Source organism: Diplodia seriata (assembly GCF_021436955.1).
Source record: "Diplodia seriata strain FDS-637 chromosome Unknown scaffold_7, whole genome shotgun sequence".
Classification (NCBI taxonomy): Eukaryota; Fungi; Ascomycota; class Dothideomycetes; order Botryosphaeriales; family Botryosphaeriaceae; genus Diplodia; species Diplodia seriata.
Genome location: NW_027117314.1, coordinates 1,337,173 through 1,362,697, shown reverse-complemented (window position 1 = coordinate 1,362,697; position 25,525 = coordinate 1,337,173). Strand labels below are relative to the sequence as shown.

The 25,525-nt window shown below is 55.9% G+C and overlaps 5 protein-coding genes across 5 annotated transcripts; 3 read left to right on the top strand and 2 right to left on the bottom strand.

Annotated features, from left to right (window-relative positions):
• Nucleotides 1–1,827: 1,827 nt before the first annotated feature.
• XYNF3 (Endo-1,4-beta-xylanase F3) lies at nucleotides 1,828–2,956 on the top strand (the record flags this gene model as incomplete). Its single annotated transcript, XM_066778592.1, has 4 exons — nucleotides 1,828–2,274; nucleotides 2,371–2,516; nucleotides 2,575–2,851; nucleotides 2,921–2,956. The coding sequence occupies 4 exons, from the start codon at nucleotides 1,828–1,830 to the stop codon at nucleotides 2,954–2,956; spliced, it is 906 nt and encodes a 301-aa protein (XP_066631029.1).
• A 2,795-nt stretch (nucleotides 2,957–5,751) lies between these two features.
• Nucleotides 5,752–6,234, top strand: SLS55_007169 (uncharacterized protein; the record flags this gene model as incomplete). Its single annotated transcript, XM_066778591.1, has 3 exons — nucleotides 5,752–5,775; nucleotides 5,825–6,075; nucleotides 6,129–6,234. The coding sequence occupies 3 exons, from the start codon at nucleotides 5,752–5,754 to the stop codon at nucleotides 6,232–6,234; spliced, it is 381 nt and encodes a 126-aa protein (XP_066631028.1).
• Nucleotides 6,235–8,947: 2,713 nt separating this feature from the next.
• Nucleotides 8,948–9,440, top strand: SLS55_007168 (uncharacterized protein; the record flags this gene model as incomplete). Its single annotated transcript, XM_066778590.1, has 3 exons — nucleotides 8,948–8,951; nucleotides 9,009–9,058; nucleotides 9,240–9,440. The coding sequence occupies 3 exons, from the start codon at nucleotides 8,948–8,950 to the stop codon at nucleotides 9,438–9,440; spliced, it is 255 nt and encodes an 84-aa protein (XP_066631027.1).
• Nucleotides 9,441–9,879: 439 nt separating this feature from the next.
• Nucleotides 9,880–11,202, bottom strand: SLS55_007167 (uncharacterized protein; the record flags this gene model as incomplete). The annotated part of the gene is made up of 1 exon (XM_066778589.1): nucleotides 9,880–11,202. One exon carries the CDS (start codon nucleotides 11,200–11,202, stop codon nucleotides 9,880–9,882), a length of 1,323 nt encoding a protein of 440 aa, XP_066631026.1.
• Nucleotides 11,203–16,067: 4,865 nt separating this feature from the next.
• Nucleotides 16,068–25,164, bottom strand: SLS55_007166 (uncharacterized protein; the record flags this gene model as incomplete). Its single annotated transcript, XM_066778588.1, has 11 exons — nucleotides 16,068–17,567; nucleotides 17,617–17,864; nucleotides 17,912–19,032; nucleotides 20,194–20,391; nucleotides 20,443–20,744; nucleotides 20,814–21,909; nucleotides 22,074–22,108; nucleotides 22,163–22,640; nucleotides 22,961–23,264; nucleotides 23,312–24,800; nucleotides 24,856–25,164. The coding sequence occupies 11 exons, from the start codon at nucleotides 25,162–25,164 to the stop codon at nucleotides 16,068–16,070; spliced, it is 7,080 nt and encodes a 2,359-aa protein (XP_066631025.1).
• Between the last annotated feature and the right edge of the window lie 361 nt (nucleotides 25,165–25,525).

Here is a 25,525-nt window from a genome sequence, read left to right as displayed (position 1 = left end):
AAAAACAAATGACCTCCCATGAAAAGCTTGAGGTTTGAGAAGGGGCGGTGATGCACATATCCATGTGCGGCACTTTCGATTTTCTACCGAAGTGGACATCCGAAGAGAATGGGGCTATGTAAGCGCTCAGCTCCACAGCGGACTGCATCCGCACAGCTAGCTGTCCCCGCAGGACTGGGATCCTGACCTATCATATCACTGGAGCAAGCGTAAACCCCCAGGCGAGCATGATTCGTGCAACTCGCGCTGACTAGCATTCCACTGTCAGAGGAGGCTCAGGGGGATACTGCATCTATCGTAGACTGTTGAAGTAACCATCAGGATTTCGGCGCGGGTATACAAATCGTTGATACATCCAAATTTAGTCTCCCGCTGTCCGACTACGATGCCTTACAATACTATGCATGGCATGCTGGGAATGATCAATTCTTTCATGACCCACCTTCAGTTGTACGAATGTCGGTAGTTAGCTCGACAAGATCAGTTATCCGAATGCTGATCCGTGGAATTTGATAGGCTTTCGCTTGCAACTGCTTTTGGGGGCCATATCTGCTTTGCCACGTCGGTGTGACAAGCTTCGCTACGTAGCCCTTCAGTTTATTGTGTGGAGCTCCCCCGGATACGCTAACCGCGGTTGTGGCGCTCGGTCGCTCAAAACATTGGTCCCTACGTACTTCAACACCTCCATGCAACTCCGTCAACATTTTTCTTCATCGCTACAAGGTTTACTCTCGCGTCTAAAAAATCAATTTATCATCGACCTGGTTCAACTGACTGTAATCCTTGGCCGCCTGCTACCTAGGCCATGTGCATTGGACCGAGGCGGTGCAAAGGGGAAGAAATTTTTTTGATGCAATCGGAACATCGATGCAAGTGCAGTACTTCTTCGGTTCGTGCGTGTGCGACCGGAAGTAGATGTGCTGTTGCGGAAAAAAAAAAAAAGCCTGCATAGTCTGAGACTTCTACTAGGTGATACATACTAAGACAGTCAACAGCTGACGCATTATGTGACTTAAGCAGGTGCGTTCCTCGGCGAAGCTGGTACCATATTTCTTTCACTTCGATATCGGAGGTCGGGTCTCAAGCTACCAACATATTGGGCCAGACAGACATGGAAGCACAATGCAAGAGGCTGCAGAAAAGCAAAGTAACGTTGTCATCCCACTCCCGACAAATCAAGTGTGATGGTAAGGGGATTTTCGAGGCCGCGGGGCTGCAGAGAAATAGCCGTTTTCCGTTAGAGCCGCGTTGCTGCACAACCCTGTCAATTTACTACATCCCCTGACAGAGGTAGATCCCCGCGCAGTGCCTTTCGACTCACACCTCATGCTGTGCACTTGGCGAACGGCTTCAGCACGAAGACATTTGGTTCTTTAGGCAAATTTGTATACAGCCAAGGAGTATATGCCAGGCTATACCACGGATAAACGCCGATCGGTTTTTCGCAGCCGTGGCATTTACCCGGCTACTCTGCTTTTTATCCATTAATCAAACACGGGAGTACGTTCCGGAAAGTAGTAGAGGGGGCCCTGGAACTCTTTTCGGTTGCTGGCCGCCCAACGACGGGGCCAATCAGCGAGAGTCGTATGGCGTATATCCCCGTTGCTGAAACGCGTTTCCCACCGCCGCCGGGCCTTCGCTTCGTACGATGATGTTTTCTGAGATGTTTCGCGCCGGCATGTTTGCTCCATCACGCGCTCCATATACTTTTCCCCTTCTTGGCAAGAAACGGTATATAAATCCCAGAGACGTCCCTCAGTGTTCACTGTCCACAGCATACCTCGACCCACTCCACTCTTTCACCCAGCAAACCCCAAGCCACCCACCATGCACGGATCCACCGCCCTCGCTCTCTTGACCGCCTTCCCGGCCACCTTCGCCATCGTGCTCCCCCGCCAGGCCGCTTCCAGCATCAACGACGCCTTCGTGGCAGCGGGCAAAAAGTACTTCGGGACCTGCACGGACCAAGGACTCCTCACGAGCGGACAATCCGCGGCCATCATCCAGGCCGACTTCGGGCAGGTGACGCCGGAGAACAGCATGAAGTGGGACACGATCGAGGCGTCGCAAAACAACTTTAACTTTGCCGGGGCCGACTACCTGGTCGACTGGGCCACCACCAACGGCAAGCTCGTCCGCGGCCACACCACCGTCTGGCACTCGCAGCTGCCGACGTGGGTCAGCAGCATCACCGACAAAGCCACCTTGACCGAGGTGATCCAGAACCACGTGACGACCGAGATCGGCCGGTACGCCGGCAAGATCTATGCGTGGGTACGTTGCATACATACATATATACCAGACATTCCCTCTTCAACATTGTACGCCTGAGCGGGACACGACGTTAACACGCACGCAACACCAACACAGGACGTCGTCAACGAAATCTTCAACGAAGACGGTACGCTCCGCTCGTCCGTCTTTTACAACGTGCTCGGCGAGGACTTCGTGCGCATCGCCTTCGAAGCCGCGCGCGCCGCCGACCCCGCCGCCAAGCTCTACATCAACGACTACAAGTGCGTCGCCGCATCGTCCCCTCCTTCCTTCCTCCCCCACCATTCTAACCCCCACCAGCCTCGACTCCGCCACCTACGCCAAAACCACCGGGCTCATCTCCAAAGTCACCGGCTGGATCGCCGCGGGCGTGCCCATCGACGGCATCGGCTCGCAGTCGCACCTGTCGGCGGGCGGGGCGACGGGGAGCGCGGGCGCCATGCAGGCGCTGTGCGCGGCCGCGTCCGAGTGCGCCATCACCGAGCTGGACATCGCGGGGGCCGCGGCGGCCGACTACGTGGCGGCGACGAAAGCGTGCGTGGACGTCGACAACTGCGTCGGCGTCACCGTGTGGGGGGTGAGCGACGCCAACAGCTGGCGGGCGAGCAGCACGCCGTTGCTGTTTGACGCTTCGTTCGCGGCGAAGGCGGCGTATGACGCGATCGTGGAGTCGTTGGCTTAGGGGGATTGAGGTCTCTTCTTCCCCCTTTGCACTGCCGAGGTCCGATGCACACGGCCTGTTGATCGAGTGACGCTGCTTGTCGTCGGATTGAATTGATGGTGTAGTCCAACTTTCCAACAAGCTGAAGATCGCCTTGAAAAGGCTGTTGCTCAACATTTTCCTCCGCTGGTGAAGATGAAACTTCGACAAAGAGAAATTCCGACTTACGGATAAGGTCAAACTCTGGAATCCTCTCTGAAAGTAGCCCGTGAACACCGCGTTTGGAAGTGTACAAGATCTCTCAGGTGGTACGCTGAATCCATAGCTACTGCCAATGCCAGTTAGTGGATGTGTACAGTGCTGACCATCTCCCTCGAGATATAGCAATGAAAAAAGAGCGTCCCGAGCGCGACACGTGATTGCATCGCTTCAAAAGGTCACCGGGTACTGTGACCTCCAGGGTCTTCCTTGGTGCACACCTCTTAGCGGCCGCGGCTGGGGCACATTGACGACACGCTGCATCATTAGTGGAGTGGGTAAAAGATGAAGCGTGCTTATGAGGCGGCGCCCATGTCGCGGATACTTTTAGATGCCGAGATGTGGTGAGAAAAAGCAAAGCACGATCGTCGCTTTGTCGCAGCGAAGATTCTCGACGATCGTAAGCAGTTGCGCGTCCCATCGTGGCTTCGAGGACGCCATGCGGCGAGGTCGTGTGGGTGTAGCTGGCCAATGGTATTGTCAACACTGGCTGCAGGTACGACCATCGTATTCGGTGGGCTGTGGGATCGTGTGGTTGGAAGCAGGGGTATGAGCGTGGGCTTTTGTTGGTGGGAGGATTGGAGCTTCTTGGACAGCTCGGGGGAAAGCGAAGGAAGAAGAGGATTTTGGAGGTCGATGGCGATGTTTAGAGGTCGTGTTGGCAGAAGTGGTAAATGGTGGAGGATTTCACGAAAGGACGTCGGCGAGAGCCGAACGATGAAGACGGAGGCTCAGCCAATCGCCTCTCTTCGGCAACGAGAGTACCCTGGCATCGATTGCTGGTGGCGTGCTGCAAGCAGGCGGATCCACAGGGCGGAGCTCGTAGCCAAGGCAGCATCGACATGCTCGCGTGACAGGTACTGATGGGGATTGCATAGCGAAAGCCGGCCAGACCGAGATCTGAAGCAGAAAGCAGGGCGAAGGTGGGAAATGCATGCAAGATGTGATAAGCAGAGCGGGATGCCGGAGCTCCCGCAGATGGCGGGCGGTTAAGGCTGATGGCTTGGGGAGGCTCAGCGGCGTTGCGTTGCAATGTGCCACGAGGGAGTGGCAGTGGTCAATCGAGGCGCGGAAATAGGCTGAGAAGCTTAAATATTAGCATTGCGTCGCGAACACAGATTGGCGGGTTTAAGTGGAGCGATGGGGAATCAACCACGGCGGTTGGTGGCTGCGGGAAGCGCGACGGTCGGAGCTGAGGGGAGTAAGCCGGGTGGTGTGGCTAGTATAGTGGCTGCTGACAACTCTGAGGTGAGGCGGCCGTGTGGACCACAGCCGCGTGCCTGGGAAGCGACTCAATGACGCTGCGGCGGCTCGGGAGGCATGGATGGATGCCGATGCTCTGTCTGGTGTTGGTCGTCCGTCAGCACTGGCACTGGCGAGGCAACGCGCCGAATGCGGGCCGACTGTTGGGCTCGCAAGCGGGAGAGCAGAGCTTCGCGCGACAGTGTAGGCCGTTCGGAAGCAGCATGGTGGTGGGAGGGCGGCAGATCTGTGCGCGTCAGGTTGAGCACGGAGGGTGGTGAAGAATGAGGTGGGGGCGGGAAACACGATCGACGCCACGGTGTGGGATCGCCGGGCAAGATGTGCGTGGCCCGTGCTGCCGCCTAAAACGCTTTAGTCAGCGCTTGCTCTCCCGTCTCGTTGCCGCGTGTGCGCTCAGCCCCGGTCATCTTCGCGACGACAACTGCCTGCTCCACGCCCGGCCGCCTACATGCGTTTTCTGGAATCTATCCGCCTGCTTTTGGCGTTTCGCCCCATGCCGACCGGCTGCCGGCGCCATGAATCCTCCCGGCTCTTTCATCTGAGCCTCAACGTCCACCGCTCCTGTCCGGGTCCGTGTGTGGCCCGCCATTTTCTTAATATAGCATTGCTGACGGCTGTGGGGCCTCCCATTGGCCCATCCATTTCGCATCTTGGGCCAATGACTCGTCAATTCCTGGACCATGGCTCTGGACCCTCCCAACCTCCAAACACCCATGCTGCTCGGGATAGGCGGTGACGCCATGGAACCTTGCTTCTCTCCCGTCGAGCTTTGTTCCCGTCTCTTGTGACCGCGCTCACATGGAATCTACATTTGTCACCGTGAATGCTGACCGCGTCCATCTCGGCCGTAGTTTCTTTCCCCAGGCCATCGAAGCTGTCTGCTCTGAGCCACTCTGCTCACGTTTCAAAAGCATTCTAATCTCTGACCACATCATGTTTCTCCACACACGTCTTTTCCCTAAGAGCCCGTCAGCCCCTTCCTGCCGCTTCTCGCGAGCGCCGGGGCCACTCACACTTGATCCGGCCTCATAATGGGTCGCATCGGCATCACGAAAGGAATAAGTGATCCGTGCTCGACAAGCAACACGATCCATTACTGCACATTCCAAGAAAAAAGGCTGTGGATAGACGTCCAACGTTCGTATACATCTTCTCCGCCACATGTATCCAAGTCACCGCGCCGCAAATATAACGCTTCCCCTTCCAGTCCTCGAGCTTGGATGCCCATATCACCGGTCCCTACTGAATTCGAGAGACCTCCGCCCCGTGTATATTTGATCCCGGCTTTCCACACCATGTCCCAGGCTTCCATCACCGAGGTAACCAGTGTGGGCTCAGAGATGCCGACAAGGCTGACCAGATCGGCAGAATGAGAAGAGGCAGCTCGTCAATGCCCTCCAGACCCATCGTCTGAACACCATAGCCGAGCTTCGCCGTGCTGAGAAGTCTCTGGCTACCATTGACTCCGCCGACGTCTCAGAGCCTATGACCTCTGCATGTGCGTCATCCTCGTGGATCCTTGATGGTGTGAAGAAACTGACTTGGCTAGGGACTTACTACGTCAACTACCACGGTCTGCTCACAGAACTTCGGAGCTTAACTCGAAACTATCCTTTTAGGTACTTCTCTACACCTTTAAAGCAGGCAGTGACATCAACTGATACTTCGACAGTTCTGATTGTGTCGAAGAGGCCAAGCGTCGAGTTTACTCGGACCCCAACAGCAATCGGAGTTGGAATCTAGCATGGCTCGTGTTGACCAAGATCCAGTCCGAGTAGGGCCTCCCGTTCCAACTCGACAGTGCGTCTTCTGACATTCTCATAGCCAGTTGATTTCTTACTACGCCCGTTACCAAGCCTCCCAACCGGCCATGTGGGGCAACCATGCTCCTACTGCGGATGGAGTGGCGAAGCTCGCTAGCGCCTTCGTTAGCGAGTGGAACCACGCCGTCTCACAGATGCTCCGGTACTGGGACCGTCCACCTGTCTCGCATTGAGACGTCGCAGGTTTCCGAAGAGACCAGTTCAAGATAAGTGTGGCCTTGGGCTGATCTCGTTAATATTTCCGGTATTCCGTCATTTGTAAAGCATACCTACACGTCGTTTTCATCACTTCTCAAGTCTCCCTTTCACACTCGGCCATGGAAGCATCTCAATCGTTCAAGCTCTATACCTCTTCAGCCGGTCCTCTCGTTGGTACTTTCATAGATATTCCAAGCCTCGATTTGACATCGAGCCTGTCCTTTTTACTCAGTCTGAACTCTTCCGTCTCTTCTCTCACTTGCTTGTGTGTGTGCCATTCGCTCAGTTTCCTTTCCGAGACCTTTCATTGCTTGCTCTATGACTGTGCAACCTACTGCATCAGTCGCTCGAAGGGCACGAGACCGATTCTCGAGCGTAAAACGGAACGATGAGACCAACAATCAACGCGACTGGACGGGACTTTGTCAGGAGCATCGACAAAGCATGCAAAAGTCCATCTACGGGATGCCATGAATGAACAGTCACAGACGAAAGCATGCTGCATGCAGGGTAGAGTATCGACTTGTCGTATTTGGGCATTACTGGCGGCGCACCTACAAAGCAGGCAAGTGGTGATTGCACATCGCGCGCTTCTCAACCCGTGCTTTGGGACCATGACGGTAGCTCAAGCAGATGTCGGTACTAAACCGGCAGGGCAGAATTAGACGCTGCGGTGGCTCCCAATCTCCCGGTCAAGGCCGATAACCAACAAGACGCGTGTGCCTGAGGCAGGGCGGCAGCACCCGAGGGCGAGCTTGGACGAAAGGTCTAGACACTTCAACGCGCTTGTCTAAGGCTGAGACAATCCCGGAAGCCTCGGGTCGGAATAGCTTAAGCCACGAGGATGCTTCGTCAGGGTCTGCAGGGTGCGGAGGGGGGGTGAACCCTGTTTTGAGGGGCAAAATGATGCATGGGATGCCTCGGGGATGACGAAGCCCTGCGCGCAGAACACCGGGGTTTTTAATCTGATCGAAGAAACGGATCTGGCCGAGCGAACGGAAGGAACAAGAAGGTGCGCGCAGACGGTAGGTCCTCGTCTCAGTGGTTGTGCCTGCTCACGGCTGAGATGAGGCGATGACGAAGCATGTTGCTAAGCCCTGGGTGATGAAGCCTGGGGAAGCTGGATTCGCCAACCACATCATGAGCTGGCAATGGCAACGGCCGTACGGTTCAGAGTGTGCCTGATGCGGAGGAGCTTGCAGCAACAACGACCAACGTCACGGAGCTCGGCCTCAGCCCTGCATTGACGAGTGGTCGGTGCGGATGAAGATTGACGGCGAAATCGGCAGCGCCGGGGCCGTCAGGCTGAAATTTCTTCCCTTAAGCTTCTGCGAAGGGGATTGTGCCTTAAGAGCGCTCAGCTAACGGCGTTCACGTCAGGCATCCGGACGCGTGGCCTGGGGTTGTTTGGAGCAGCGGCTGCCTCTGATTGGCCTCGTGTTTCATTGATCTCCGCCTCCGGGACCAACTGCCTCCCTTCGTGCTGGCCACCTGCCGCGCACAGTTTCCGCCCTCGCTATTCCGCGGTCGCGCGAGGTGGGATGCTGCTTTGTCAATACTTGCCACCAGGTGGTACATGTCACCTTCCCGGCCCGTCTTCCCAGCAACGATCTGGCGCAGCTGTCCTCTGGCCCGCTTCATTGGCTCTTCGGCATGCAAGTGGGCCACTGCCGGCATGTATGCGTATGCGCGCAACGTACCTGCAGCCTCCTTCATTTGGGCCGTCACCCTACCACCGTCGGAGCGGTGCGCCACAGTGGCAGCCATGAACAGATTGCGCCTGTGTTCCGTTGCTGGCCTTCTCAGCACCTGCTTTAGCAGGTAGCCTGAAGAAGACGTCGCCGGCGCGTGCGCGGCCCAGAGCGACGCTCGGATGAGAGCCGGCCAACGACACCAGCCGGAAAGCAGGCGGTAATACACATGCTCTCTATACCTTGCCGAGTGCGGCAGGTCGAGTGCCCAATCACGACGCAGCCCCGCACCTGCCGCTACCGTACACCGTACAGCTGCTGCGCGTGATATAGAGAAACACAGGTCGGAGCGTTCCGTCGCCTTGACTCGCCGCCACTTAATATGGTTGCCCACTCGGCGATCGATGCCAAGGCCATTCGGCATCAAGACTTTCAAGCTCCGAGACAGTGGTTCTTATGGGCAGCTGCGAGCCTTGATTGTATAAGAGGCTGCTCGGCGCTGCTTCTTGTTCTTGATTTGCACCAGCTAGCACCTACTACAACCACCAACCGCAACATTTATTCCGCCTTGCCTTTTCTCCACAAAGATACCCAACCGCTTCTCTTCTTCATCCCTCAACATGCGTTTGACGTTGCCCTTCGCCGCCGCCGTCTTGGCTCTTTCCTCGCCCGCTGCCACGGCGCACCCGGCGATTGCTTCCAGGGCCAGCACCAGCGGCTGCACCGTTTCCCTGAACAGCACCCGCACGACCCCAGCGAACCCGGCCGAAAACATCCTCATGAGTAAGCTTTTCACATACTCCCCTCACTGCGCCGCAACGTACTGACACACCACGCCAGAGACCATGGTCAAGTGGAACAACTCAACCAACACCTCGGGCTTCTCCTCGGTAAGTCATCAGGAACCTTGCATCAACCCCCATCTTTTCCTTCCCTTTCCCCTCTCTTCCATCCCCCACCCAATCATCACGACACCATCGTGTGACAACAACGACATGACCCCCACCACCACACCCCGCACACAAACACACTCACACACACACACACCGCTAACCGACACGGTCGTTGCAGAGCTACTGCGACTGGTCCAACACGATCCAAGACCCCTTTTCCGTCTTCTTCTACGCCGACACCATCCCCAACTACAGGACGACGGCGAAGCTGGCGGGCGTGCTGGACGCGTGGGTCGGCACGTGGCTGGTGTCGTCGACGGCCGAGCCGGCGTCGGGCAATGCGGGGGATTACAACATCACTGCTGTCGAGTGCGTTTGAGTGCGGGTCACGCTTTTTCGTTTCCGGTGTGTGGGAGGGGGCTTTGTTTGTTCTTCTTCCCCTCCTTTTGGGGCCTCTGTTCTCTGCTGTTGCGAGGGATTTTACGACGGATTCTTTTGGGTCGGTGGGTGGGTGTTTGTTTTTTTCGTGCCGAGCTCGCTATCTATGTAAAAAGTCAGTGGGATTTGAATGTGACGATTTCAAATGCGCAACAGACCTTGGTGCGACACGACGATATGTCGTGACGTCTACACCACGTGCCCTCCGGACTGCCCGGGCCGTTTGCCATCGGGACGCGAGGTATGACGGGATCCTGAAGGCGGCAAGGGACGGAGGAGACGCGGACCGGCGGCTCTTTCGAACCGAAACACGAAGTGCAGCAACACTTCCACAACGCTCTTTCTCTTCCGTTCCTTTCCGCAGGGACATCATCCCATCATCAAGACCCAGCCCCAGCAGCCGTCGGCGGCGTCAACGCGGGCGGCTGCTCCTCCTCGGACGACCCGCCCCGCAACGCCGCCATCTGCAACGAATCCTCCCTCCCCAGCACGACGTGGTCGAGCTGCGGCCTCCTCGCCGACGCCCGCCTCTCGACCGGCGCCGCCACGCCGCCGCCGCAACGGCCCGCCTCAACCGCCTTGTCGCCAGCCCTCATCGCCGCCGGCTCCTCTTCATCCCTCCCCGCCGCCACCACAAGTGTCGCATCCGTCTCCCTCCTCGCCATCTCGCCCATCCGCACACCCCCCTCCTCCCCCTCCTCCCCCCACTCCCCCTGGTCCCCACCGCCATACGGCCACCGAAACTCCCCGCCCCCATCCACCGTCCCGCCGCGCTCCCGACTCCCGCCACTACCAGGGAGGCTGAACTTATTCCCGCCCCTCACGGCCGCGATGAGGCGGTTGAGGATGGCGAACTCCAGCTTCAGCTTGACGCTGTAGACGAAGGGCTTGAACGTCGTCTGCACGCGGTAAAAGTTGGCGAACTGCGTGCCCAGCAGGACTACGTCGAGGATCACGACGACGACGTTGACGTAGATGAGATGCCGCCGGATGCTGCGGAGGGTGTTGCGGTCGGCGAGGTTGGTGGTGTAGGTGTCGAGGCCGAGGGTGGAGGATGTGTTTGTGGTGGTGGTTGCGGTGGTGGTCGTGGTGCGGGCGGCGGCGGTGGCGGTGGTCGTGGGGATGGGCTCGGGGAGGGGCTTGAGGACCTTGGTGCAGGCCTCGTAGATGTACAAGCCGGAGATGATGCACTCCTGCAGCGTGAAGAAGGTGACCTGGACCTTCTCGTACGCCATGTACGCGTTCGCGCGGGCCGGCGTCGTCTCGGCCATGAAGACGAGGACGCACGTGGGGACGTGGAAGAGGACGGCGTTCGTGACGATCATGGCGAGCACGGCGCGCAGCTTGAGGTGGCGCGAGTCGCGGATGACGAGGTGCAGCCGCGAGTACAGCGCCAGCGCCTGGCACGACACCATGGGCACCCACCCGACGATGATGAAGGCCAGCCCGATCCACCGCGTCACGTCGACCGTGATGAAGTACTTGATGATGAAGCCGAGCACGTAGAAGAAGATGCCGAGTGTTGCGAGTGTGATGGACCAGAAGTACAGCCCAGACCTGCGCCGGAAGGTGAAGTAGACTTTGATCAGGATGTCGATGCCGTTGAAGGTGGCGATGGACAGGAACGCCACCATGACGCACGCGAAGCCGTACGGCGGCAGCTCCCGGCTCATCTCGTAGAAGATGCTGTTGTCGTTCGCCATTGCGAGTGAGGGGGGGCCCGCGGGATCGCGGCGGTTGCGGGTTGCGGGACAGCAGTGCGTGTTGGAGGTTGGGATATTTGTTCTAGTGGTGAGCGTGCGGCTGCCGGCTTAGTCTTTAGAGCATTGTGTCGGTTGGCTGGCCCGTCAGGGGGGCGTTGCGCTAGGCGTGGGTCTCGATCGGGTAGTCGAGCTTTTCGGGGTCTGATTCGGGAATCCTGACGATGGCGCCAATGGGCTGGCGGATGGATGCGGGCGTCGAGGGTGCGGCGGAGCCGGATTGACCTCCGGGTTAGTGCTGGAGGCTGCGCGTCGATCATGATGTACGTCCTCCAAGATACGTATCGCCAGCGCGGTCGTGAATCAGGACGTATATGTATCTGCGATCGCCTCGCCACGCACACGGCGAGCGGCGGTGAGGCGATGACGCGCGCGCTGATTCAGGCCGTGGGGGAGCAGGTCGCAGGGCCTCCAGGACGCAGCTCCGGCGGCAGGCAGAGGCTGAGGGCGACGGCGCTTGGCGAGCCCCGCACTGTTGATGCTATCTCGCGGACGGGACGGGACAGCGCGGGCGACAAGGCCAGACCCTGCAAAAGCTTGCGAATGGCTTTAGTTCCCGCTGTTCGCGCCAGTCAGCCGCGTCGAAGCCAGTCATAGCTCTCCCGTTTGCCTGTTGGCGCCTAGTGTCGGCCTGCATGCCGGAGAATTCGACGTCGGCGTGGCCGTGATGGTTGACCTGGTATACCAAAGCCACGCGACGTGGTGGTGATGATCTGCTGTCGTCGTCACCGCCGCCCCAGATGCGTGGCAAACACAAGGGAAGCGAGCCCGCGCCACCGCGTTTGCGTGCTAGTGCCGAAAAGCAATCTCGAGCTATTGATCCTGCCTTTCTTTCCACTGACGCCATCGACCTCGCTCGCACTGGACGTACCGCCAGGTACCAACGGTTGATTGATGCCGCTAGACGCGCCCCAACACGGCGGGGCGGAGACAATCGCCCCTGGGGCACCACATTTGAGGGCTAAGCAGCCGCGCGGTACGCTGGCGTGGAAGCCAGATGTTCTCGAATCCCGCATCTGCTTCCCGTGGGCCGAGGGACGCGTCGACGTCGACGGCCCGATAGCTGGCCTGCGTGCCGTCCCTTGGGTCCTAAGCAATAACGCTGCATCGCGGCTGAAGGAAATAACTCAGCGGATGTGTGGTTGCCCGGGCACGGCCCAATGGTGCGACACCCCTGCACGTTAAGCTTCACATCCCCCGCCAAGCTATTGTCATCTGTACCTCTGACCGCCATGTGGCTGGGCCCTACTAGCCTGACGAATTTGACCCTGCACGGCTGGAAAATCACTTCCCGCCTTCTAGACTAGCACCAGCGACATTCCGGTGAGCTGAACCTTGGCGCTGGGGAAGGAATGCGGAGAGATTATGACTGGAAGACGCGACCCGTTCCTGCATCCCGTTCAGCAAAAGCCGCACTGCGCCCAATCCAGTAACTATCATGGGCAAAGGGTCAGCTGCAGCAATCCTTGGCCCGAGGGGAACCTCAGATCAGTGGCTTTGAGTACGGCCAGACTCTCTGCACGAGACAAAGCAAAAAGAGAGACAAAAGAAGTCCAGGGCTACTGGAGCTCGCAGACACTTCGATATAAGAAAAATATTCGGTCCCGCTTTTCACATGCGGCTTGTGAAACTCAGAGGTTGATTGGTTCTACGCACCTCTCTATAGCAAGCCGGCATTTGCCTTGTTTATTTCCACTTTATTGCCGTAGAACTTGGTCGGCGAAGATGCCCGGTTCCGGCGCCAACCTGTCTTCCTCAGTAAGCCCCAGTGAAGGTCCAACCCTCTGACGTGCCCCAACAGGGCAATTGGGACCTCAACCGATATACTGAGCCGTGGTCTCAACTTGAGCTCGGGATTTAACTTCCGTTCCGTTTCTTTGATGACGAAAAATGAGTCCGATTCAGGGCCACACGCATTTACATGCACAGGGAAAATAAACGACACGAAGATAAGTCGCCTTTCCATTTTCTGCGATCACGAATCCGAACAAAGGCCTCCTGAGTATCGGCTAAGCACGGCGTCAGCCATCGATAAACATGCTAAAGCACTCCTCGGGTTCTGGTCGACGCAGGTGGCAGCTGCGATCACCGAAAGGGGTATTTAGTGCTTCTTTTCAGGGTAGTTCAATACAACACCCGTTCACTTCACACTCGTGCATCAGCCTCTCTCAATGCAGATGCAACATACCCCGTCCATTAAGTACTTACTTCGTGGCCGGCGAAAAATTGTGACGATCTTGGTCTTGCCCACGAATCCAAACCCTCTCTTATCAAGTTCCGCCTCCACCATTCAAGGAAGGCTGAGCACCATCATCAATATTCGCACGGTGATCTCCAGCATGATAGAAAGTTGAAGTGCACCATCAGTTCTTTCCAATGGTACGTCGTCACTTGACCCGTAGCCCGTACGAAGTAGTTCAAGACTGTAGGGGCAGTAAAAGACCATCCGCACCGAGAGTGCTCGTGTGGATTCATTGAGTTACTGCCCAAGAGTAATGTTGGCACTACAAATGAGAGAGTCCACGCAGTCCATGGCTCCAGCACGCCGATCCTCACTTAAATAGCCCCGAAAGCTGACACATCGAGTGACCCACCAATTCAAGCAGGTGCCTTTGCCCGACGAAGCTGTCACTGAGCGTATTTAAACGTACACACCATCCACACATCACTCTTCAATGGCAACCTTTTCGAAATCCAACAACAAACAGATGTTGGGTTATGACTGGGCCTATCCAGCACAATCACGATATGTACTTCCTTTCGTGCCCGCGCCTCGCTCATTTCACCGTTCTTCGCGGTCCTAGCAGGCAACTCCCCGGAGCAATACCATGCTCGGATAAAGCTGCGCTACAGGCTAAGCGGACAATGCTGATGTCCTTCACGTCCCAGAAATGATGCTCATCAGCGCCGGTGACCATTCAGCAGAGGCTGCCGGTGTACGCGGATTGGGCGGGGCGGGCGGAGCACAGTGAAAAGTAACTCCAAACTCTGAACACAGAGAACGCCAGTTCATTTCTGGGAATTTGCACATAAATCCTCGGACATGCCGAGAATCATGCTGTAGCGAGATTTGTAAGTTTTTGCGGTTGATACGTGCCTTTTAAAGCAGTAGGGAAATGTGTCTACAGGCGCATCGACGCTCAGCTGCTGGGTTGGCGACGCGCACGAGCGGTGGAAGCCCAATCACGCGCCATGGTGCACTGGCCTTTGAGGCAATGGGCGGTGGTGTCACCCGTGCGTGTGGTTTCGTGAAGTGTCATGGCCCGGGCAGCGTTTCGGGTGGACGTGATCACAGCGGACATGCGCGAGCTAACCACTGTTTACGTATTTAAACCAACGCCGACAGTTTTCAGGAGTTCAATTTGCAAAATTTCTACCGGAGCACTGATTGAGAGTCATCAATCTTGATCACATACTTTGCGCGTCAACCCTCCCCCTCCCTCCACTTCGTCGGTTGTTTCTGAAGAACGTTATCACTCCGCTCTCACCAGCTCTGCCCCGGGAAATGCACACAAGTCTCACCAAGAACAGCCCACAACGCACCGCAGCACCAACGGCTGACGCAGATAGCCGTCATTGAACCAAGATGATGCGCTCTACGCTTGTCCGCGGTAAAGAGACGGGTACATTCCGCGTCGGCGCACGCCCAAGTGCGGTGACTGTCAGGACTGCTTGCTCCCCCAAAGCCAGTGTGCATGTTCCAGCTTTCCTCGTGCAGCCTGAAACGGACTCGAACATCCTGCGGAGCAAACCAGAGGCGGACCAAGCCCCGCTTTTTAAATGTTGTTGAGGAAGCGACTCAGACACCTTCCTCCCTCGCCCAGCAGCAGCCGAATCAAGTGACACCACCGTCTACGATTCCCTTGTCCCATCACGCGCGGTTTCGCCGGAAGCCGGGGGCGCGCGCATGTGTTGAGAGCCACACCAGCATTTACACACGTGCTACATACAGTGGCGAAACCGAGAGTCTGGTGGTATAAAAGCAGCGAGGGATCTGGCTCGTTGAGTCCAGTTCGACGCATCATCCACTTGGGACCATGGCTCGGATCAGATCCAAGAAGTGAACGGATGGGTTCACTCTGGAACTGCAATAATGCCCGACTTGCGACTGTCGTGTTTCGCTTCCTCGCGCGCGACTTCCTCGTTGGAACGTGGTCCCGCGCAAGTGCGCCGCCTCCCTCACATGAGTAGGTACGGACTGGATCTACTGTTGCGCTTCACCAACACGTCATGATGCTGCGGCGACTCATCAAGCCGCGAGCTAGCTCTTTTCCAATGGAACTTGATGATGATCGGAGCGGGTGAGCGGGTGAGAAAGGAAGAAGCGACGAAGTCGTTGCGACATGCGGTTTGGGAACCGGTAGAGTCTACCAGCGGCCGCATCCACAAAAAAAGTGATACTCGTCAGAAAACGTGTCTACATGTTGCAATGCAGAGTGGTGGTGGTCAAGTAATCCCGCCCATCTGTCGCATCTCGACCTGCTTTTAAACCTACCGAATTTCCCGAGCAGTAAGTACGTCACGCGGCCGAAACATGGGCAGCAGGTCCGATCACCGGAGCGACACGCATCAGTTTCCCCAACGCCAAAAGCCATTCATTAATCGTCAAGAATACCTACTTACCTACCTGTACCCAATCAAAACCAATGGTGGTTCAATCAAACCCAACGGTTCAATCAAGCCCAATGAATGGTTCAATCAAGCCCAATGGTTTAATCCAAACCCAACCAAAGGAAAAAAATCCCCCCTCGCCCTTCTTCAAATCCCAACCCCCCTCCCCCAACAACCGAAAACCCCGCCCGTCCCCTCTACATATAGAACATCGAATCCCTCAACCTCTCATGAATCCTAACATCCTCCTCCCTCACCCCACCACCACCTTGCCCACCAGCCCCGTCTCCACTCGACGATCCCGCCGTGCTCGCATCGAAGACCTCGCTCAAGTACGCGCGCGCCCTCTCACACGCGATATCCGCATAATACGCAGGCGGGCAATAACTCACCGCCTTCGTCGCCCTGCCAAAGAGATAACAAAGCGCGAGCGTAAACTCCTCCAGGACGTCGCTCACATTTTTACAGCCGGGCGGGAAGGGCTTCTTGCCGGGCCCCTCGAAGCGCGTCCTGAAAACCTCGTCCAGGACGACGAAGTAGTGGGCGGGGCGGGCGGTGCCCTGGAGGGCGGTGTGGGGCTGGAGGAAGAAGTCCCACTGACGGGCGGCCTGGGTGACGCCGCGGTCGACGACGGTTCCCGGTTTGGTGTTGGAGTTCTTGTCCGCGTGCTGGTCGGCCGTGGGGAAGAAGCGCGTGTGGTGGCGCTTGCCGACGACGACGACGGCGAGGCGCGGGAACCCCTTGGCCGTCTGCGCCGGCGGGTAGAGCTGCCGGCACGCCTCGCGGAGCTGCGGCACCTCTTCGCGCAGGACGAGGTTGTACTGCCCCTCGGAGACGCCGTCGCGGTAGAGCAGGATGTTTTCGGGCAGCGCGGCGTTTTTGCCCTTGGTTTGCCATAGGCGCAGGCGCGAGATGAGCATGGGCGTGAGCGACGACACCATTTCTTGGCGCGCGGCCGGCTGGACGGACAGCGTCGCGGGCCATTGGCCGAGGTGGGCGTTGACGCTGGCGACCATGGCGGCGATGCTGGGCGCCGTGCTGCTGGAGTCGGGCGAGGGGTGCGTGACGTCGACGCCGACGACCATGGTCTTGGCCATGTCGAGCAGCGGCGCGATGTTTTGGACGGTGTGGTTGATGCCGCCGAGCTTGAGGTTGAACTTGAGCGCGACGTTGCGGAAGTATTGGTCCTGGCCGCGCTCCTTGGTGATCTTGGAGCCGTCGGCGCAGATGGTGTGGATGCCGTACTTGCAGTCGCCGAGGCGCTTGATGCGGTTGTAGACGGGCAGCTTCTTGTTGAAGCCGGGGAAGATGACGAAGAGCAGGTCGAGCCCGGCCTTCGACGCACCCGAAAACGTGTTATCCAGCGCCGGGTCATCTTCGTGCTTGATAGTGAGCACCTTGCCTTGCATTGGAGCCTCGACTGGGATCCCAGTCTGTTTGAGGACATTGTGAAAGCTGGTCATGAGGGGCTTCAGGTCTCCTTCACGCATGTTGTCCGGGTACTGGCCCGGCATGGAGATGAGCACGTAGGACCACTTCTTCAACGCCGAGCCCGGCGTGTGGAACTTGTGCTCGACCATGTTCCATTGGCCGCCTCGCATTGACGCGGCTTTGTTCTTGTAGAAAACCTTGGGCTCATTGAGAATGCGTCCTTGGACGGTGATTAGGGACTTTGGAACCGTGATTCCGAATTGCGCCTGGTCGAACGTTATTAATGTAGACGACAATCTGTGTGAGAGCATTTACCAGCTGCAGGTTTCCTTCCTTGTTGAGACCAACGGTCTGGTACCCCTCGTTAACGATGGATGTGGCGTTTTCCCATGGCCGGCGCACGGCAAACTTGATCATCTGTGCAGTTTGGTCGCCGTCCAGCTTGGACTTGGACGGCTGAGCGGGCATCACAACACCGACTTCAGCAGGAAGGTAGGATGGGTGATCCCTTGTACCGCAGTTGACGACTGGGAGCGAGGGGTCGGCGATTCTCCTTCCGTATGCTGCCTGCGCTTAGCGTGGTAATGATTCAACAGTGGGAATCACTTACCTTGGACAAAGAAATCAAAGACACTGATGTAACGACCGCCAGAGGAGCCTTCGGGCTGCGGCTTCGCCGGACCGGCGGGCTTCCCTTTGCCTTTTCCCTTGCCACTAGACGTCTGCTGGGGCGCACTGTCCATCCAGAACAGAACGTCCTTCGGGCCGGCGGCATAAGCCTTGACCTGGGGTGGATGCTCCAAGTTGCGTCCGTCATACTTGTTGGCAAAAGCGGCAATTGTTTTGACTCTGGGAAGGACTTTGCCCGACTTGTTCTTCTTCTCGGGAAGGTGCGTCGTCCTGATCTTGAGTTTCTTCAGGAATTTCTCCAGACGGAGCTTGTTGCCGGTGCCGTACTTGCGCATGAGATGCTCCAGCGGAATGTCTTGATAGAAAGCACCGTGGCTGACGTTGACGTTGACGAGCACGCGGCAGGTGGCCATGCGCACGCTAGAGAAGAAGCCTCTGATAGCATCCAAACCTACTCCGAGGTCAAACTTGTCGCCACCAATGGCGAAGGTCTTGCTCTTGCCAATGGCAGCCAGGCTACTGGAAGCCTTGGAGTGGTGATTCATGAAGATGTTGAAAGCTTGCGTGATGGGCTGCTCGTCGGGGTAACGGGTGCCCATGTTGGATGAAGTCAAGTAATCAATGAGCTCCGACACGCTCAGCGAGTTGGTGAATTTGACCCGGATGCGGTGCATCTGAGCATTGGGAAGAGGGTCATCCTCGTCCTCGGCACGGTACTGGAAACCGACGACGATTTCATCTCTGTCCAGCTTCTTGCGCGAAATGAGGGTGGACTTGAAGTCCGAGACGATGTCGGGCTTGAAGGCGCTAAGCTCGGGCGTGTCGAGCAGCAGCCTCACGAGCTGGTTCTGCTTCTTTCCCTTGGCCTCCGGGGACACATTGATGTCGTACCGATGAAGCACAAGGTCCTTGGGCGGGGTCATTTCAAAGTAGTTGGCCCAGAGGGTGACGGGCGTGCCTCGGGTGCCAAAGCCCGGGCGGCCGGGGAACTGGTCGTCCAGCGACAGGCCAGCGAGACCCTGTGTGCCCGTGGCGGCAGCCTTCTGGATCGCATCTTCGGCCGCGGTGACTTGGGCGTTGGGGGCCGGGACGGCGTTGGCGCTATAGAAACGCGTGTCTCGGTCAGCGCGTGATCACGCGTCACGTCACGACACGACACTTAGGGACACTTACGAGTAGACCTGCGGACCCTGTTGGAATCCGCCCCTCCCTCCGCCTCCTCCGCCTCCTCCACGCCCGCCGCGGAAGCCGCCTCGATCGCCGCCGCCGCCGCGGAAGGGCGGGCCTCCGTAGCCTCCACGCGGCGCGCCTCCGCCACGGTCGAATCCGCCCCGACCGCGGCCACCACGCGGAGCTCCGCCGCGATCGCCGCCTCTGCCGCCTCTGGCCGACATGGTGTGCGAAGTTGATAGGTGAGAGATGGAAACAATGGGTGGGTGAAGTTGAGGATAGAAACGGACGGGCTTGCTTCGTCTTGGGGGTGAGCGGGGTAGAAGTAGGATGAAAAGCTGGCCAGCGTTTGTGCAACTGACAAGCCGCGTGAGTCAGTCGGAGCCTGAGGCGCAAACTTCCTGAACACGGCTGCCCGGCGAACGGGCCACTCGCAGCCTTGTCTACCGCTTGATGCTTGCTTGATGCAGCCCGCTTTGTGATTGCTCACCTCTGCCATGCCATGACGTGTCTCACCACATACCATTCACCTGGATCCGTTCAGTGCTTGATGATGAGGGGGTGTGGATAGGCCCCATCTCACTGCGCACGTCACCGCCAGAGAAACACCCGGAGACCCTCGCCCTCTCCAAGCCCTTTACAAGATCGTGGACAATTCCCAATTCCACCGCACCGTTCATTCAACTGCTTGTATCCGATATTTGCGACAGCTCAACAGGGCTGAATTTGCTTGGTGTTGTTGTATCGTGTTTTTTTCTCAGACTCTACCAATCACACGTGCAGCATGCAGCAAGGATTCAGATTAGCAGGCAGCAGCCCGTCAACCAATCCCTTGTCTTGCATGTTTCAGCTCATGCAAGGACGTTGATCGCTTAGCACATGTCCCTTGTACAGTGTGTGACAAAACCGTCGAGGCAACTTACGTCTGCCTTACACAACATCAGAAAAGTAGCATCAATTTGAGCAAGAGGATCAATCGTTACCTAAAGTAGCGGCCGTGACAGCAAAGACAAGGAAGAAATGCAAGGAGACGAGACCAAACGCGTCGGATCTCAAAGAATGTCATGAACAAAAGAATCGGCATCCAAGTACCTCGCACAAGCCTCTGCCCATTCGGTCTTCACCTGCTCCAACCAATCTTTGAACGCAACCGATTTGTCACCGAAACGAATGATGCCGTCCTTCACGCCTTTCCAGCCTTTGACAGGTCCTCGGATGTACTTGTGGTCCTTACCACAATAGTAGTAGTAGGACCCCTCTGGTCGACCATCGCCTGCTGCTTTCAGCCGTCTGAGGCATTGGGAGCATAAGTCGCTGTTCGTGCAGATTAAACACAGATACATTGGCCTTTCCCACCCGTTCACGTTGATGTTTTCGGAGCAGCCGTTGCATATGAGCCAAAACTTTCCCAGGTCTTGCTCGCTTGGATCTTCAACGAAATTCTGATCCGCTTCGGAGAAACAAGGTTCGCTCTTCTTGGAAAGGTCATCCCGCAGACCTACGTTCTCTTTAGCACAGGTGGATTCTTCCGTTGTCACTTGAACTGACTCGTCCGTGTGATTCTTTGTCGTTGTGGGCTTTGAAGTATCGTTGTCGGCTTCGACCAGGTTCTCGGTGTTCTTCAGAGCGTGGACAGTCTCTTCCTCGATTGGAGCGCCAAGATTGTCATCTTGAGGTTCGCCCTACACCTCTCTGCTGACTTCCTGGCTCACTTCAGACTCGGCGGAGGCGTTTGTATCCGGGTCAGGAGTTTCCTCCATTGACATCTCCACAAGGCTGGTATCGACTTTCGAGAACTGCAGGGACACCGCGATTCTAGCTTGATCATCCATACCAGGAAGACAAGTCAGAATCTTTGCCAAGAGACGGAAGCTTGCTTGATCGTTCTCCACGATTTTGTCTTCCAACGAGTCTACGCAAGTCTTGAACATGCGATTCAGTATGTCAAGGTACTCTGCTGGCTTTCCAACCACTCGCACCATCCTGGCAAGCTGAACAGAGGCGAGTGAATCATCAAGACTGTCGGTTTTGTCGCTGTCGTCGTATCTCGGGAGCTTTTTCATCTCCTCCAGATGCCCTTCCTTCTCTTTCACGGTGTTGCTGTGCCGGAACTTATCATAGAGTATATATGCCTTGTCCAGTCGGGCCGCGTGAAACAACTCTTCGATGGACGGTATATTGGCGACTCGCAAGAAACGATCCAGTTCGTGCTCGGCGTCGTCCAGCTGATTCAAGGAGATATAGGTGAAGATCATCTCGTAAACTGCCCAAGCCTTGGTTCGTGGGTCGGTGCGGCGGGCTTTGCAGAGTTTCTTGTACCAATGATTGATCAGATCCGTCCTTCCCGAGAGTATAGCACCCTTTTTGAACAGCTCCAATGTGCCCTGCTGTTGGCTCTCAAAAGCACCATCCAGCCATGCTTTCTGGTTCTTTTCTGACCACTTCTCGAGTTCCTCTGGCAATTTTTTAATCCCATCGAGCTCCGTGACACTAAACATCAACAGAAACAAAGTTTCTGTGTACAGTTCTTCGTCGGCCACATACATGGCCTCATGTAGACGATCAATCACTGCTGTGAGCAGTTCTTTGTCTCCGTCGCCGTCGAGTAGCTGGAACTTCGTTACTGCGATTGCAATGAGAGCACTCCTTTTTTGAGCCTTCAGAGTACTTTCTGAAACATCCTCTTGTTCGGCTTGTTGAACGAATTCCAGTGCTTGCTCAGCGTGATGGATTCCCTCTGCGTAGCTTTTCTCGGCAATGCAAACGTATGCCAGAACAAGGGAGCAAGAAGACTTGTCAATGCTCTTACTGCAAGTCGCCAAGGCTTTTAGTAACACATCCACATCAGCTTGATGTAGAAGGTAATGAACAAAGCCGATAGCACGATTCATCAACCCTTCATCTTCCACGGTTATGGTTTGAAGAGTCCCTTGAGGATGGAATCAACGGATTCCTTGGATTTGCTGTCGTACGGTCTATCCTTCGTCGCTTCCGTGCCCATGTTGGTCTGTTAAACGACTTAGCGATGAGTTCTTTATCCGCGCTAATTTGGCGTACATACCAACAGAAAGGCGTCGCTGGCGAATCTGTAGATTTCCTGGGCGCTCCAAGGATCTGATTCTCTCATAAGGTTCTCTGTGTGTCCCTTGACCAGCGGAATCATCATTGTTCCAAGACCTTGCTCCCCTTTAATAGCTGAGACCCACTCAGCTGCTTCCTCAGACAAGCCGTATTCCCAATAGCTTTCCGACGGTATGTCGGCCCATTCACGCACAGTGGAGCGCCAGTCACCTCCGTCCAGGATTTCCGAGAACACTTTTTGAGCATGTTGCTCAAGCCGAGCGCAGACGTTGTTCTTGTTGGTCATTATGTCTGCAAGAGCTTCGATCACCTCTCTTCTGTCTTCTACTGGGATATTGGGCATACCCTCACGTCTTCCCGAGCTGATCTCGAGCAGGTGTTCTGCGAAGAAGTTGGATGCGTAAGCTTCCAGCTGTGCACCAGCAGACAATACATCTTCCTCCTCGACGCAATGAGGCCTGGTGATGATTCGCGCGCACATCAGAAAGATTGTGAGGTGCGCAGAATAGGGCGTTCTTCGAAGGCCCTCCTCTTCCGCTGGCACATTCTTGAAGAATTCCCGCAAGCACCTCTCTTGGAATTGGATCGGTTGCTTAAGATCATCGGCTAGATTGAGAAGGTCTTCTGAGTCATCCGACTCATGGCCATCTTCTTCGACGTCAGCTGTTGCGTTGTCATCAAAGCTCTTCCGGATGGCGTCGTGAGACCGAACGATTTCAAGGATGCTTCAATTTCTATCAGTTTGCTTCGAAGAGGGGACTCCACTACGAGGACGTACTCTGACAGCTTCCCTACTATCTCATGCTCAATGACGAGATGGACGTTCTTGTCCTGTAGTGAGACTTTGGCAATTGCTGCTGCTTGTTGCAATGTCATTCTCTGTCTAGCAAAAGCAAGCCAAGCAAAAAGGTCTTGCAGTGCTTTGGACTGATCATTGTTTCGTCCCTTGTGGCAATCGTGAAGCATCAGCTCGTAGACCTGGTGTATGTTCTTAGGAACCTGGGTGCTGATCTCTTCGAGGACTGGCTTCTCAAGCCCGATAGCCTCCAGTCTGCAGAGCATGTTTTCGATGTAAAGCATTCCTACATCAAGTTAATCTTTGCACTTTGGATAATTCCTTGAGACGTACCATCTGCGTTCTCGGATAAAACTGTGGCGATCTTCTTCTTCGTGGGTTTGCTGAACTTCTTCAGTCGTCGCAGACTTTTGCCGATGCGCTCTGAGCACAGCAAACGGTAAGCCTTCCTGAGATCGGAGTCGGACATGTTGACAACCTTCGTTCTGGAGTCCGCCTGATTGGGTATCAAAGGATCTTCCGCAGTAACCAGGACGTAAATTTGAGTAGTTTCCCCGGTTAACTGTGATAGGATCTTGCGCAGCTCTTCTTGCGACTCTTCGCTTGCTTCGTCAATGCCGTCGAAGATCAGGAATACCGGATCCATCATCATGTCGTTGAATTGGCTGTTGAAAAATCGATTCCACATGTCGACGCTGCCTTGATGGTTGGTCAATGGATTTCCTCCTTTCTTGAGATCCTCTCGTATCTTTCGCCGGTAATCAGCACCTTGTGCCAGCTGGACTACCATTGTGGAGAGGGCAGCAACGAGGTCTCGATAGCTTCCTTTATCCTCTCGGAAGAAGAAGTATCCAACCTTCGCACTTTCCGCTTCGAGCCTCTTGAGGGTTGACAGAGCCAAGAACGTCTTGCCACAGCCATGCTTGCCCGTGACCCATAGAATCTGAGCTTGACCTTCGCGCCATTGCTTGTACTCAACGCATTCGTGAAACCAGTCGCAAGATTTGGCGAAAAGCCATTCCTCTTGATCTCGGCGGAATTCCGTCAAATCGCGCGGCGCTAGCTCATCTTCAAGGGCTGCGATCGCTTGGTTTCTTCGGGCGGCAGGATCGTTCTTGGATTTCTTGACGCTCGCTTGACCACCTGTGGCTAGATCTCCAGGCGATGGTCCAAATTTTGTGTTGAACATGTATTGTATGTCTTGCCTGATGTCTTGCCTCATCTCCAACAGCTGCTTCACAATGCCATGGTCGATCTTCAAGTATTGCGTGATTTCTGCAAGCTGCTTCTGACTGAACTTGCCATCTTCATCGAGGCGTAGCTGTAGTGCTTGAAAATTCTTCTTCATCTCGACCGTGCCGCTTGCTTGCATCTTCAGGAGGTCGTGGATATTGGCGTATGTTCCAATACGCAATCCGAGTTTTAGATGTTTGATAGAAGTTTCGATTCCTTCGAAGGCAGTTTCAAGCTCCTTGTCGCCGCCTCTGAAAGTGCTTTTGTACCACATCTCTGCGCGAACGAGGTCAGCATTGCTGTCAGCTGTGCGTATGTAGCAGAATTGCTTACTGATTCTTTTGTTTGGCCTCTGAATGGCCACGGTACAGAGCCGGAGTGTAGCTTGGAAAACTTCTGCAATGTCCTTTGGAAGCACCGATTTCAGGTCGATCTTGCCTTCGAGTTCTCCAAGGTGAGAAAAGAGGTTGCTCATGTTGTCACAAAATGACATGAAGTGGTCGAAGGAACCGCTGACCCGGCTGAATGACTCCATAGTCGCTGAAAAGGCTTGTATGACAAGGGACGCCGGTGCAGCATGTGGGACAGCCTGATTTTCATCATCAGCCAAAGACGAGTTGCGCGTTCGGTTGTCATTTACTCACCGCGGCTACAATTTTCACAGTGAATTGAGCGAGACTGGTGAATCCTTCAAGGCTTGAAAAGATCTTGTTGGTCGCTGTTCGAAATCGGTCGGTATGGTCCTGCGGATGTCGTTCGTGCTCGAACCGATTCTTCCAGCTCGTCGGATCATCTTGAATGGCTTTCCAGCTACTGTGCTTCTGTGTATCGATGATCGCCTCTATAGCATCCCAGTCCTTGGATGCCCGGGCCTTCTCTTTGAAGTCGTCGACTGCATCTTGCCAAAGCCGGACCAAGCCCGTATCTAACGCTTGGCCTTTCTCATCGGCCATGTTTGACACGGTCGATGGACCCCGAGCACTCCAGGAAAGGCATAAGACAGGCGCGCTACATATAGGTAGCTGAGGGGAAGCAGAACGCAGCAAGGCTGAAGAGTTCAGCTCATCACGACTGCTTCAGCTCCACATCGGCAAAAGTGGCGCTGGAGAGAAGGTGAGATGGAGCGACAAGCTGCGAATCGGAGATCGCAGCGATGGACAATCATGGCAGAACAGGAAAAATCCATCTCTCAAAAAGCCAAGAGTTGAGCAAAAATCAAGCATGGAGTGTCAGATTTGCTTGTGAGAATTCTCTGATTCGTCTCGTGGCGCTGCAAAACCAGCCATTGGGCAATCCGTTGTAAGGGCTGAACTG